The sequence below is a fragment of the Aplysia californica genome, unplaced genomic scaffold (assembly GCF_000002075.1).
Source record: "Aplysia californica isolate F4 #8 unplaced genomic scaffold, AplCal3.0 scaffold00756, whole genome shotgun sequence".
Classification (NCBI taxonomy): Eukaryota; Metazoa; Mollusca; class Gastropoda; order Aplysiida; family Aplysiidae; genus Aplysia; species Aplysia californica.
The window spans coordinates 350415-364757 of record NW_004798026.1 but is presented as its reverse complement, the minus strand read 5'-3'; the positions used below and the strand labels follow the sequence as shown (position 1 = coordinate 364757).

Sequence of the window (14343 nt, the reverse complement as noted above, 5' to 3'; positions counted from 1 at the left end):
CCAAACACCCCCGGGTCACCTTACATCACTGCTGTGTTCCCAGAGTGATGACTTTTCTAAACAAAGCTTAAAGGAGAGTTTGGGTTTTTGCTTTCAGCGGTTCGATTTGTAATACTTTAATAATCAGAGCAAGGATCAGTGGGGAAAGTAACTGAACAAACCAGAATAATATTATAATCTGGGACCATGTTGTATCTCGTGTTCGAATGTGTCATTGTGCAGAAAGTATCGAACAGTTATCACGACTTTTCCAACTGTTGTTGCCCGTGTGTATTCAAAGATCGGACATAACAATCTTGTTCTCTCAGCAAAAGAAGCGTCGCAGAAGTCCGCGCATTGCTTTAGATGGCGATGCAGTCTTTGTTTTGTAGAATAGGAATAGCACAGTTTGTTAGTTTCACTTTAGTTGTTTTCACTCGAGGGTAACTCAGATTGTCAAGTCTGCGCTTTTTCGAAGAGAACGCCACCGAATTTTGAGGACACTTTTTGAATTGGCTCAAAGAGAGGAGTGAGTGGGAGGATTGGAAACAGCGCTGTCACGCTGCGCGTTCCTCGCAACGCCTTGGTCTTCATAGAGTTGGAAGCTTAGTTCAGTTTTAGTTGAAGTTTTCTTTTGGTTTTATCTTGTTGTTTAATTTAAATCATAGATCTATAGCAGAGACGCATACACAACGCCGCACCTGCTGACCGCTGTGGGAAACATCAATGCACTGAAATGAACAGAGAGATAAAATACAAGGTATTGTTCGTTTTTCCCTGGTGGACTGGGGGTGGGAGACGGAGGGAGACGGAGGGAGACGGAGGGAGACGGAGGGAGACGGAGGGAGACGGAGGGATACGGAGGGAGACGGAGGGAGACGGAGGGAGACGGAGGGAGACAAAGTGAGTAATTGAGTTTGTTAAGAAAAAGGACAATTCCATACTTACAAAATGGATTGCTTTTATATCATGTTGTCTACACTCTCTTTCTACTGATGCAAAGCCTAGGTCTTCATAGAGTATGAAGAGGGTTAAGACTGGGTTAATTATTTAATGATTCATTATTGTCTCATAATGAGCAATTAACAATTGTAGGCTAGAACACTGTGTGTCACTCTGTGTATGGATCCTGTGCGCACACACAAATATCGCTGTTTAATCTCGGGCACAAACAATATTATTCTGACATTTTAAAATGCAACACTTAGATAAATAGCTGGACAATATTTTCTAAAATTAGGGTTGACTGACATTGGTGTTTGGCTACATAACACCCCATCTTCCATGAACCCCTGCTGTTGCTGCTGCTGTTGCACCTGCTGTTTGGCATCGCTTCCTCAAATATTACTCGGGTCTTATTGATAAGTAGTTACGCCTGGTTGTCTACTTTCTATTTCCTCATCTCAACAACATCGACAGTGGTTCTTGTCCGTTCAGCCAGCCTCCAAGGTGTGCTAGAATTGCAGCTGAAGCTTCTACTTCTAGCAGTTTCTCGGTCACATTCTTGACCCCAGAGGGCTGATACGAGCGCCTTGTTGTGGTCAGCGGTGCCAAATCTATACATACTGTTTGAGCGACGCACAGAAAAAGGTTTCCAAAAATTATGAGGGTTAAAAAAAATTTTTACAAGTAATATTTAGGTCTAGATCTATCTCATTCATTTTTTTTTTACTGACCCACATGGTCTGATCGTGTAAAAGGCCGTATTTGCATTATTGGTAGATTATCTTGTTCATATAAAGGTACACACTCGCAAAAACCCCAAAGAGTACATTTTTAGCGAAAGGCAAACCAGATGAAAAAGAAAACAACATCGAAAGACTTCGCAGACTATCATTACTCCGTGACTGAAAAGTGTTGCTGTGCACCGACTGGCCTTTTATTCCTCTCCGGAATGGCGGCGCGCCCCTCAAGTTTGACACCCGTGACGTCACAGCTACGACCTCTAGTCTTATGTATAATCTCTTTGGATTTCATTCAGTAACATTTTGTTAAAGAAAGAAAGAAATAATAATAATTAAACAATACAAATGTAATAAAAACGACATTGTGGATTGCTGGCGTTTTAAATGAACAGTTGCTTGTTTGTTTCTATGGTCTGCTTGTATCGTTTGCTCAATCGAACTTTTACGACCTGGCTCTCATATGACCTTACGCAGTTGCGAGCGCCGTAAAACCCTCTACTAAATAAAAATAGAAATAACTTTTCTGCTGATCTCTCTTCGGGAGCATCAACCGAAGTGCATAAATTCAGCTCTTGGCTATGGACTTCACAATGATGTGTGGATGAGAAATAATTTAGGAACCGTGCGAGCTTTGGGTATAGACGATGTAATACTTTCTCTACTGACCGACTGATGTAATACATTCTCTACTGACTGACTGATGTGATACATTCTCTACTGACTGACTGATGTAATACATTCTCTACTGACCGACTGATGTAATACATTCTCTACTGACTGACTGATGTGATACATTCTCTACTGACTGACTGATGTAATACATTCTCTACTGACCGACTGATGTAATACATTCTCTACTGACTGACTGATGTGATACATTCTCTACTGACTGACTGATGTAATACATTCTCTACTGACCGACTGATGTAATACATTCTCTACTGAGCAACTGATGTAATACATTCTCTACTGACCGACTGATGTAATACTTTCTCTACTGACTGACTGATTGGATACTTTCTCTACTGACCGACTGATTGGATAGTTTCTCTACTGACCGACTGATTGGATACTTTCTCTACTGACCGACTGATTGGATAGTTTCTCTACTGACCGACTGATTGGATAGTTTCTCTACTGACCGACTGACTGGATAGTTTCTCTACTGACCAAAGAATGTGGTGATACTTTTTCTACTGACCAACTAAAGTCATCGTTTCTCTACTGACCAATACATCTCTAGCACAATTTTTTCAGACCATTTCCAGTGCGTGGGTGGTTGGAGGGCGCCATTGGTAAGTCCTACGCCCATAATTAACTTCCACTATGTTGTTTCTGTTTGTGTGTCTTACACTTCCCTAGCACTAAATGACCACCATTGGAAAGTCCTACGCCCATAATTAACTTCCACTATGTTGTTTCTGTCTGTGTGTCTTACACTTCCTTAGCACTAAATGACCACCATTGTGTCGGTGTGCTTCTCTTTATTCAAACAAACAAACAGACAAACAAACAAACAAACAAACAAACAAACAAAACAATGTCGACTGCTTAGAGCAAGAGTCCGCCATACGCCATTTTGAGACGTAACAAAAGACGATAGAAAACTTAATGTCACAGGAGGCTATGTCTTTCATGTAAACAACTTTCTTCTCCTGCACGTGGCTATGTCTGTCATGTAAACAACTTTCTTCTCCTGCACGTGGCTATGTCTTTGATGTAAACAACTTTATTCTCCTGCACGTGGCTATGCCTTTGATGTAAACAACTTTCTTCTCCTGTACGTGGCTATGTCTTTGATGTAAACAACTTTCTTCTCCTGCACGTGGCTATGTCTCTCATGTAAACAACTTTCTTCTCCTGCACGTGAGGCAATGCTTTCTCCCACTGGCCACTAGGCAAAAGCAGTCTCGGACCGGAAGCGATAGGGTCTTGTGTGGGTGTGAGTGTGTGTGGGTGTGTGTGTGTATGTGTGTGTGTGTGTGAGTGTGTGTGTGTGTGTGTGTGTGTGTGTGAGTGTGTGTATGTGTATGTGTGTGTGTGTGTGTGAGAGTGTGGGTGTGTGTGTGTGTGTGTGTGTGTGTTTGTGTGTGTGTGTGTGTGTGTGTGTGTGTGTGTGACAGACCTGTGCCACATTAACACAGTTTACATAACTCAGGAGGCGGGCTGCTCAGACCCTGCCCTCGGAGGAACGACCCGGACTGAGCGGGGTACTGGAGCCCAGCTGACAGACGCAGATAGTGGACGACCTAGACCTCCACCTGCTAGAATCGAACTCTGGTCTTGTGCCGGAAAGGGCGGAGAGACTGACCGCTGCACCACACACGCCGGGGTTGTTGCAGTGAATGTCCTTAAACAGCAACAACAGCAACAGCAGCTACAACAACAACAAAAACAACAACAATAGAAACAGAAACAACAACAACAGAAACAACAACAACAGAAACAACAACAACAGCAACAACAGCAACAGCAGCTACAACAACAACAAAAACAACAACAATAGAAACAGAAACAACAACAACAACAACAGAAACAACAACAGCAACAACAACAACAACAACAACAATAAAAATAACAATAACAGCAACAAGAACAGCGAGAATAATAACAACAACAACAAAACAACAACGACAGTCAGCATTATGCCACTACACCACACAGGCCAACTAAGCGTGGGGATGTTCTGTGTAGTTTCCCTCCTCTGTAGCGCCACATGCCTGAGGAGAACCGCGGAGAGTGACGCAGTGTCTTCCCGGACAGAACAGGCCAGGCACAGCGGATCTGACGGCCGGCTTCCGGGGACGGACGGCTGGGGGGTCGGTCTTACCTCCGGTCAGCGAGACGAGAATAGTCGGCGGTCAGTTACAAGTGAACACCGCTTAACACAACTTGATGAACATCCGTCAGTTAAAAGTGAACACCGCCCAACACAACTTGACCATCTGTCCAGATTTCGTTCACGAGATGGGTTGGGGAGGGTCAAACGACAAAGTCCTGAGAACGGCAACTTGGATGAAAACTGTGATAACCCTGCGGACAATAGTACGCACTTCCAATTCGAAAAAACCTTTCGAGCGCACTGCAAGTGTAACTTCTTCGCTAAAGTTTATGAGATCACCAGTGTCCCCGGAGACGTCAAAATCCCTGAGGACATCAAATGTGGCTCAGAGGCCGGATTACAGTTCAGAGAAGAAAATGGAGTTTTTCACTTCCGGTCGCCGTGCTGTTCAAACTTTTGCGAGAGCATCTTTCACATTAAGGCGCCCCGGGGCCGGGGATCGGGGTATATTCTAGAATTTCTGGAGCTTAACGTTCCTTCTCCTCTCATAATAAACTCAGACGGATCTTATACGTGTAAAGACAGTCGAGTGCTATTTCGTAATCCTGATTATGAAATCTGTGGCACAGTGGTCCCAAAGCCATTTAAAGTCTGGTCGGATTCTGCATTTTTCGTCGTGCAAACAGACAGCAACAGGTTATGTCGTGATGCCATTTCCTTTACCCTAGAATACCGGAAGTGGGACGTGATGGACCAGATGGCCAACATATGTCAGCTACAGTTACAGCATACCGTGGTCAGCGAGGGTCAGTCCGGATTCATCATGTCTCCCGGATACGGAGAAGTGCACAGTTATAGCGAGTTTGATTTTGACTTGTGTGGGTGGGATATGGAAGTATCGAATAACAGCATCCTTCAGATATCATTCGTGTCTCATGGGGCTGGCTACATTGATTATAATTCGAGTTACATTACGGTCTCCACAAAAGGACAGCCTCACTTGGACCACCATCATGCTGTAGACGTGAGGTTCAATCAAGAAGACTACAGTGTAATAGATGGTTATCGCCTTACCCTGCCCAGTCATCGGGCCAGGGTGTCCTTCTCATCATATGTGGCAAGCAAGAGGTTCAAAATGTGGTACAAGGCTGTCAATAGAGATTCATTCATTCCAATAATTGACAAATTTGTACTCAACTGTTCGGGCTATGAACCCTCTCTCCCTGCACACATTCGTTGTGATTTACATAATGACTGCGTGGGAGGTGAAGACGAGGTGAACTGCACGTACAAAGATGGAGCCTGGTGTCCTGGTGGTTTTGTCTTGGGGTCAAGTTGTTATCACCTCCACGACCCACAGCCTGACGGCACTTGGCAGATGGCGGAGGACTTGTGCGAGCAGCAGTATAACGGTCATTTGGTCACTCCAAATTCAGAAGAAGAGCTGACTTTTCTTTCTCGTCTGATGATTCAAATGTATGACGTTAAGACGACGTGGTATCTAGGTTTCCGGCGTAGGGGCGCTGGTTCTGAACTTTTGTATCGGAAAGTGTACCAAGGCCTGGATGGGACTACCGTGTTTGGGGGATTCAAGAAACAGTTTGTCTTTGATGTTGCTGCTGCGTGCGCTGTGTGGGACATCACAGCATTAGGTTATCAGAAAGAAGTGACAAACATACCCTGCCACCAGGTCTGGACAAAGTTCCAGTTCCATCAGGACTATTTGTTTTACTATTTAATCCAACCAAACGTTTCTATAGCCTGCGAGTCTAAAAAACCAGCAGTCGTCCAACCCCTCGTGACTTCCTCCTCGGCTGCTGTGTGGACAGATAAAAGGAAAACGTTTGAGTGTGTGGTCAGTAAAGAAAGAGTCTCACTGTCCAGGCGATGTGACTGGCTCTCAGACTGCTGGGACGGAAGTGACGAAGTCGACTGCGCTGGTCTGAGTGACGCACCCTCGTATGTCCGATTTACCTGCACGTCTGGACGTCCGCTGTGGTACTCCCACGTCTGTGATGGCGTCAGCGACTGTGTGGACGGTTCTGACGAGGAGTTCTGTGCCCCGGCCCCTGACGACAACCCAGCCCTGGCGGTGTGTGCCGATGGAGTCCCGGTGCCTGCCTCTGCCTGGTGTGATGCCCAACCCGACTGTCTGGACGCTTCTGACGAGCTGGACTGCTCCAGGTGTAACGGCGGGGCCCTCCTGTGTCCGTCTGTGGGCTGCCTGCCACCCCACTGGGCGCACGACGACGCCCTGGATTGCCAACTCACAGATAAGAGTGGTCAGTGGATCCTGGAACCTGACTTTGTCCCCCACACAGTTGACGCTCAGCCACCACCAGGCGTTGTCCGGCCAGACGGCTACGGCAAAGTGACCATCGAGCCGTTAGACGAGGGCGAGCCGTGTCCGCCAACACACGTCCAGTGCCCCAAAGGCTACTGTATACCCATGTACATGCTCTGTAACGGCCACACAGATTGCCCGGAGGGAGAGGACGAGCTGGCAGAGACATGCCAGTCCTTCTGTAAGGGTCGCTACAAGTGTCACCAGACGTCTGTGTGTCTCCACGATGACCACGTCTGTGACGGCTGGTTCCACTGTCCGCTACACGACGACGAGACGTTCTGTTGGACAAACGACACATGTCCGCCCGGCTGTGTGTGCTCGGGAGAAGAAATCACCTGCCGCTCTGGATTCGTCGTCGGTGAACTTTTACGTGTGAGGCGACTGGATATTTCTCACACTGCTCAACCAAACGACTCACTGACTGTACAAAACCACTACATAATCGCCCTGTTTGCCCACAACTCAAATATACGACAACTTGGTCTATTGAGCATGGTAAACCTATATCATTTGAATTTAAGCGACAATGCTTTAAGAAATTTAGCACCGGACGCCTTTGAAAGGACCCCAGGAATTCGTCACTTTTCTCTTGCCAGGAATAAATTAACCGAGATGGACCTGCAGCCTATAACATCTCTGAAAAACCTTGAAATCCTCGATGTTTCAGGGAACTCCCAAGTACGTATCAGATCATTTTCCTTCACCGGCCTAGCCAGACTGAGAAGCTTACAGCTGGACGACATGGGCCTCACGGTGGTGGAGACTGGCGCCTTTGATGGACTGCTAGAACTGAGGACGCTCACCATGAGAGGGAACTCTATCTCCGTGTTCCAGCAAGGTATGTTGTTGGCTCTGTCCCAGCTTACCTCACTGAGCGGTGACAACTACAAACTGTGTTGTCCGATCATGAAGCCAAAGTCCTTGTCCACAGGAACCTGCCAAGCTCCAAAAGATGAAATTTCTTCCTGTGAGGACATCCTCCGGACGCCCTTTTTCCGGGTTTTTCTGTGGCTCATGGCGTCGCTGACAATCTTGGGCAACAGCTGTGTCCTGGTTTACCGGCTGTGTGTAGAGCGCAAACCTTCCACACTGAGCTACAACACGTTCGCCATCAACCTCTGCGCCTCCGATCTCCTCATGGGGATTTACTTGGCTATCATTGGCGCTGCGGACCAAGTCTACAAGGGCCGCTACTTGTGGGAGGCAGACTCCTGGCAAAGCTCCAGTTACTGTTCCCTGGCCGGGTTTCTGTGCACGGTGTCCAGCGAGGTGTCCGCCCTCACCATCTGTATGGTCACTCTAGACCGGTACCTGGCCCTGTCCTTCCCGCTAGCCAATGTCCACCTGACCCGGAAGAAAGCCCGATGTCTGGTGCTGGTCACGTGGGTTGTCGGTGTCCTGTTTGCTGGAGTTCCTCTGTTACCTCCCTTGTCCCACTGGCGGTTCTACGCTCAGACCGCCGTGTGTGTTCCCCTGCCCATCACTCGCGCCGACTTCCCGGGGAGAGACTACGCCTTCTCTGTCTTCATCCTCGTCAACCTGGCCTTGTTTGTGGCTATCGCTGTGGGCCAAGTCCTCATCTACCGCTCGGTGAAGGCCAACAGTTTCCAGATGACGGTTGCTGTGACGAGTAAGAGGTTGGTTTTGTTCTATCCTTGTCGTTGTCGCTGTTGTTGCTGCTGCTGTTGTCGTTGTTGATGTTTTTGTTGTCGTTGTCGTTGTTAGTGTCATTGTTTTTATTTTCATTGAAGCTATGCTTATCTCTGTTTTTGTTTGTTGTTATCGTTACTGTTGTTGTTGCTTTTGTTTTTGTTAGTGTTGGTTGTGATGATGTTGCTGTTGTTTTTTATGATAAGGATGATGAGTTTGTCTTCCTATGTCTATTTCATGGGTCTCAACTTCTAAAAAAGGAGGAACTTTCTGGGTGATCGCCACAGAAGCCCATTTTCGCGAAACAACCATTATTTTTATACTGTTCAACCCTAGAATTCTGAAATAAAAACCATCAATTTATCAAAGCAATGTTATATCACATCACTTTGAGGGTTTGGGAGATAATTTCAAGTAAGAGTCACGTACCAAACATTTACAATCTTGATTACGTACAGAAAGTGGTGGCGCGTGGGGTCTTCTGCGACTTATTTACATTTTCCTTTCATCATATTTGCCTATATAAACTATATATGAATCTTGTTTTGAGCCTAGAACCAGAATATCGACTGTCGTGATTCATATCATATATATATATAGGCCAATATAATAAACGTGAAAGACAAACATTAATGCTCAAACTCAAAGTTGAGAAGAATAGCCCAAGGACAATGTAGACCTACTCAGTGTGAGAGGTGGAAGAACTGGGGGAGGGCAAGATGCAGTGATACTGAACATCTGCGAATCTTGAACAGAAAGCTGAAATATAGAGATCAATTGACTGTCACCAATCCAATGAAACGCGAACACTTTGGCCCCTAAGTTCCAAAACATGCTTACACGTTATGACGGTTTCCCGATTTCACACAAGGCCTGCACCAACGCACAATTTATTTTGCAGAGAACTGAAGTTAACTGAAGTAGTAATCAAAATTCTGTACATAAAACATTTATTTCCAGTTTCAGTTTTCTGTTTGTCCTCTGGTGTTGCGTCCAGCCCTCTCCCTATTCCCGAGTGCGACTTTCTTTTTAAAAATCAATAATCCCCCCCCCCCCCCCCCCCCCCCCTCTTGTTATATAGCGAGTGACGAATGTGAAGTTTGCAGACAAAATGAGTTACTTCTCAGATTCAAGCCTTAAGGAAATGATACATATTGCTTATAGGTGAAGTTTTTACAGTTTATAAGTATGAAATAATAAAAGACAGGTTATAGTTAAAGAACATGGCATCGATTGAAAATCTACAAGTTTGACCCTAATGTCGATTTTTAGCCAAGATCTCCTTTTGTGGATTGCGAGAAGTAACTCATTTTGTCAGCACACCTCACAAATATTGATCTATTTCATGGCGACACCACGTTTGTAATGCCGAACCTGCATGTTACAAAATGTTGCGCTATCAGACAAATACTGACAAATTTCTGGGTAGTAACGAAAGCGAAAGTACATCTTGATTTTCCAGTCGAGCATTGGTGACACAATTCCGCTTGCCGCCAAAGCCGCCAGTTCGGGTGAAACGTACTCTCAGACCCGAATTAATATCACAATCGCGACCGGCAGAAATGAACTTAAAGACGTTATTGGATTTGATTTTCAAATATTCGAGATCTTTTATGTATTTTCCCAGGTCTCGGCGATTTTTTTTTAAATTCCCGGGACCTGGCAGTCACCCTGCTCCCAACAACTCTCTTTCTGATTGGCCCACTGTCGCGGTTGCGGAGTTTAGCGGAGGAAATGGCGGTAGTGGATATCCGCTAAATAGCGGACTATTGAGACCCATGCTATTTGGTAAATGTCAAGACTATTAAGTGACTAAATCATTGCTGATAGTTTTTCTGTTGTGTTTTTCTTTCAAATCCAGAAACCAGGACGCAACAATTGCCAAAAAATTAGCCCTAGTTGTCATCACCGATTTCTTCTGCTGGTTTCCGATCGGAGTCATGGGTCTCCTGTCTAAGGTTGGAGTTCCAATCCCTGGAGAAGTGAACGTGGTCGCGACCATCTTCATCCTACCTCTCAACTCCGCCCTCAACCCGTACCTCTACACTCTCCCCGCCATAAGGAAGACACTGGAGAGGTGGGAGGCAAGATCGCGCCGGAACAAGGCAGGTTCTGCAGGTTTCAGGCTTAGATCCATAAACCTGCCACACACAGACGTGTCCAGCGGATCAACGCAGTTTGAGTCTGTCTGTAGCGATAGCTCAATGTCTGCTGGTGGCGCCGCTGACGTCATCAAGGCCCAGGCCTGCCTGGACAAGCTCCGAGCCTGGCTAGAGAAGAGGCGCATCTCCAGAGAAAAGGTGAAACAAATCTTGTCTCACTTCCAGACGAACACGTCTGTGACACCCTAGTCTGTGTGTGTGTCACGATAAATTGTCTAAGTGACACGATAGTCTGTCTGTCTATGTCTGTGACACACTTGTCTGTCTGCCTATGTGTCATAGAAGTCTGTCTAGCTATGAGACACAGTAGTTTGTCCATTTGTCACGACAGTCTGTCTATCTGTATGTCATAGAAGTCTGTCTGTCTATGTGCCGCGATAGTCTGTTCATCTATATGTGACCAAAGATAGTAAATAACAAGATGGGCCACTCAGCCAAAAAGTGTCCGCAGGAAGTATGCTCTTTGCTTCAGATGGTGCTGCAGTCTGTTTTGAAGCTCTCTTTCGTTTTTCCAGAAGAAGAATAGGAATAGCACCTCCTTGCGTGCGCAGATCGACTGCAGCTGCTGCTGTTCATCAGCAGTTCGGGGTCTTTCAGTACGGAGTTTTAGTTTTTTAAAATTGTAATGACCTCTCGCCTTTCATTCTAAAGTCAAATTAAACGAAGAAAACAATCACCCTTTCCTCCGGAAGAGGTTTTTTTGTCAGCGTAACCATTTTAAAAAAGCGTTCTTCCGAAATTTATCCCAAAACTTGCTAGTTTCACTTTGATTTTTTAAACTCAAGTAGGATAACTCTGTTCGCAAAGGGTGCGCTTTTGTGAAGAGGGCGCCACCAAATTTTGAGGACACTTTTTTGATTGGCTCAGAGAGAGAAGTGGCCCATCTTGTTATGTACTATCTTTGATGTGACAAAGCATCGATTTCCTGAGTCACAAAGAATTGTGGTCTGCCATTGCAGAGAAATCACACTCTCGTCAAAATAATGTAATTGAAGAAAACGTCATTTTCCCACCTAATATTTCAACTATTTTTGGTGTACCGTATCTGTGACGTAAGTATTGTGACTGTTTCTATACCCTGTGATGTAAGTATTGTGACTGTTTCTATACCGTATCTGTGACGTAAGTATTGTGACTGTTTCTATACCGTATCTGTGACGTAAGTATTGTGACTGTTTCTATACCGTATCTGTGACGTAAGTATTGTGACTGTTTCTATACCGTATCTGTGACGTAAGTTTTGTGACTGTTTCTGTATGAGTACTAGATCTACATAGCTTATCCTTCATTGTTTTGTGACACCGAGTCTGAACACAGGCCAAGAGTCGGGGAGATATTTGATTCTTGTGATTGTTGGCTCTAGGTTTCTGTTTCACTTCATGTCTGTGATTAACCCTCTATCCGTACGCCCTGGGGTCATTTTGTACCCCTGGGGTTGTATTCTTCACATTTTAGAATACTTCTAGTGCGAAGATCTCTTTGAAACTTTCAGTATTTTTCAAAAAATCATTTTGACAGACTGCTATGCAAAGCGCACGGATCGGATTAACGAGTAAATTTACTCTTTGGAAAGTGGGACAGAGTTCCCCACGTCGTATGGATACGAATGTCCCCGTCGTTTTAAGCAAGAAAAATTCTGAAATTATGCGAACTGAGCCCAAACATGAGGAATTATGCGGTTCTGAAAATTTTATCAAAGAATGATAAAGGAAAATAATCAGATATTATGCAAAAAAATGATAAAATTTTGCTGAATTAAGCGGGGTGCATAAAACCACGGGGACAGATACGATAGTAAAAAACGACGTACGGATAGGGGTATGTTGAAAACGTTGTGTATTGGCTTGATTTTTCTGGACTTCTGACTTGTCAATGAATTGTTTTACAAGTGTCTGTAGATCTACAGCAAAATGATTTTTTTTTAAAATATTCAATTTTTGATCTGATTTTTTTAATATGTATTTTTTTCCAAGCTGAGATGGTACTCCAATTTTATTGCTTTGTTTATTTTCCAAGCTGAGATATCCAATCTGTTTGTTCTAATTATTTTGACTGGTTAAAGTTATTAAGAATACATAATTTGACAGTTCTGGTATTTCTTTGTTGTATTCTTTAATAAACAATCGTCTTTATTTTTTTGTTTGAGTTTGAAAATAAGATCAAAGGTGTAAATTGTATATAAAATGTATCTTGTTCAAGTTCTATCTAAACACTAAACGTACATGTATATTTTGGTTGAGATCAACTGGGGGTGTCCTGGGAAAGATGACAAGACAGTTTTGCCCAAATTTTAGCCGTCATTTGTGAACGGTCCGTTATGTGTATGTGTGAGTCTGTGTTTGTGTGTGAGTGTCTGGGTTTGTGTGAGTGTCTCTCTATGAATATGTGACTGTGTGTGTTCATGTATGTGTCTGTGTTTGTGTGTGAGTGTCCGTGTTTCTGTGTGAGTGTCTCTCTATGAATATGTGACTGTGTGTGTTTATGTAAGTGTCTATCTGCGTCATTAGTTTTGATAAACGTTTTACAGCAGGAGCAACACAAATACGTATGTCCAGAAGAGCAAAGGTGTTACTGTACTACTACTACTACTACTACTACTAGTACTAGAGAGTAACATACACAAAAAAGGAGGTTTTTTGTTTAGTTTTAGTACATGTAGAGGTTTTACGGCGCTCGCAGCTGCATAAGGTCAAGAAAAGGAGGAGCCATGAGGACCACAACAATAAATCAAATGCTTGATGACAGGAAAGAAGGAGCGATCCATGGCAGAGCACCTGCCTACCTATCTCGGTGTGTACGTCCGTCTGTCTGTGTGTTCATCTGTCTGTCCTGTATATGTCCATGTCCGTCTGTCTACCCCTGTGTCTTTTTTTTTTTTAAAAGAGTTTTATGGCCCTTGAAACACAATAGGTGTTACAAGGGAGTAACAAACACAAAAAAGAAGGAGGGGAGATAAAGACGATAGATGTTTGATAGGAAAGAAGGAGCAAACCACACTAGAGCACCTACCAACCACCCACGACTGTGTCTGTACTCTTATACAATAAACGACATAGTATGAACAAAGGGGTCGGTAGGTACGACATAGTATGAACAAAGGGGTCGGTAGGTACGAGACAGGGTGACAAAAACAAAGAACAAAAGCACATAATTTATTGATCCAAGAAGAATTCGATTTGTAATGTAGGAGTTTTTACTTTCACACTCCTACCGACACAATTTAGACCATATGGCAATCTTCCAACCCTGCCTGTCAGGGCCAACTCGGGCCTGGCCTGAGAGGAATACAGAAAACACCCCAGCTGCCAAAACAACGAGATACTCAATAAAAATTCTCCCCATTTGGGAATCAAACTCAGGTCTCCTGCATGCGACAGCGAAACTCGTAACCATAAAACCAGACGCCGGTCACAAGCGGAATATATCAATACTTCAACATGATACAAAGATTCCACATCAACAGATAGACTCAACACCAACATACAAAGATTCAACATCTTTCAGCAACGCCATGAGGTGTAAGGTTCATATGACGTGTGGATGATTCCTTGAGTCCACAGACCTTGACGTACCATGTGCCAAGTAAGTTTGGCCATTGGCATTTCACACAGCTGACACAGGACGATACTCTATCCTCTTTACACATACTCACACACAGACACACACACACACAGACACACACAGACACACACACACACACACACACACACACACACAGACACAGACACACACACACAC

At 44.5% G+C, this 14343-nt stretch overlaps 1 protein-coding gene across 1 annotated transcript; it reads left to right on the top strand.

Moving 5' to 3' along the window:
* Nucleotides 1-4309: 4309 nt before the first annotated feature.
* On the top strand, nucleotides 4310-10794 carry LOC101862454. Its single transcript, XM_035972602.1, has 3 exons — nucleotides 4310-8476; nucleotides 9906-9961; nucleotides 10305-10794. Exons 1-3 carry the CDS (start codon nucleotides 4310-4312, stop codon nucleotides 10792-10794), a joined length of 4713 nt encoding a protein of 1570 aa, XP_035828495.1.
* The last annotated feature ends 3549 nt before the right edge of the window (nucleotides 10795-14343 follow it).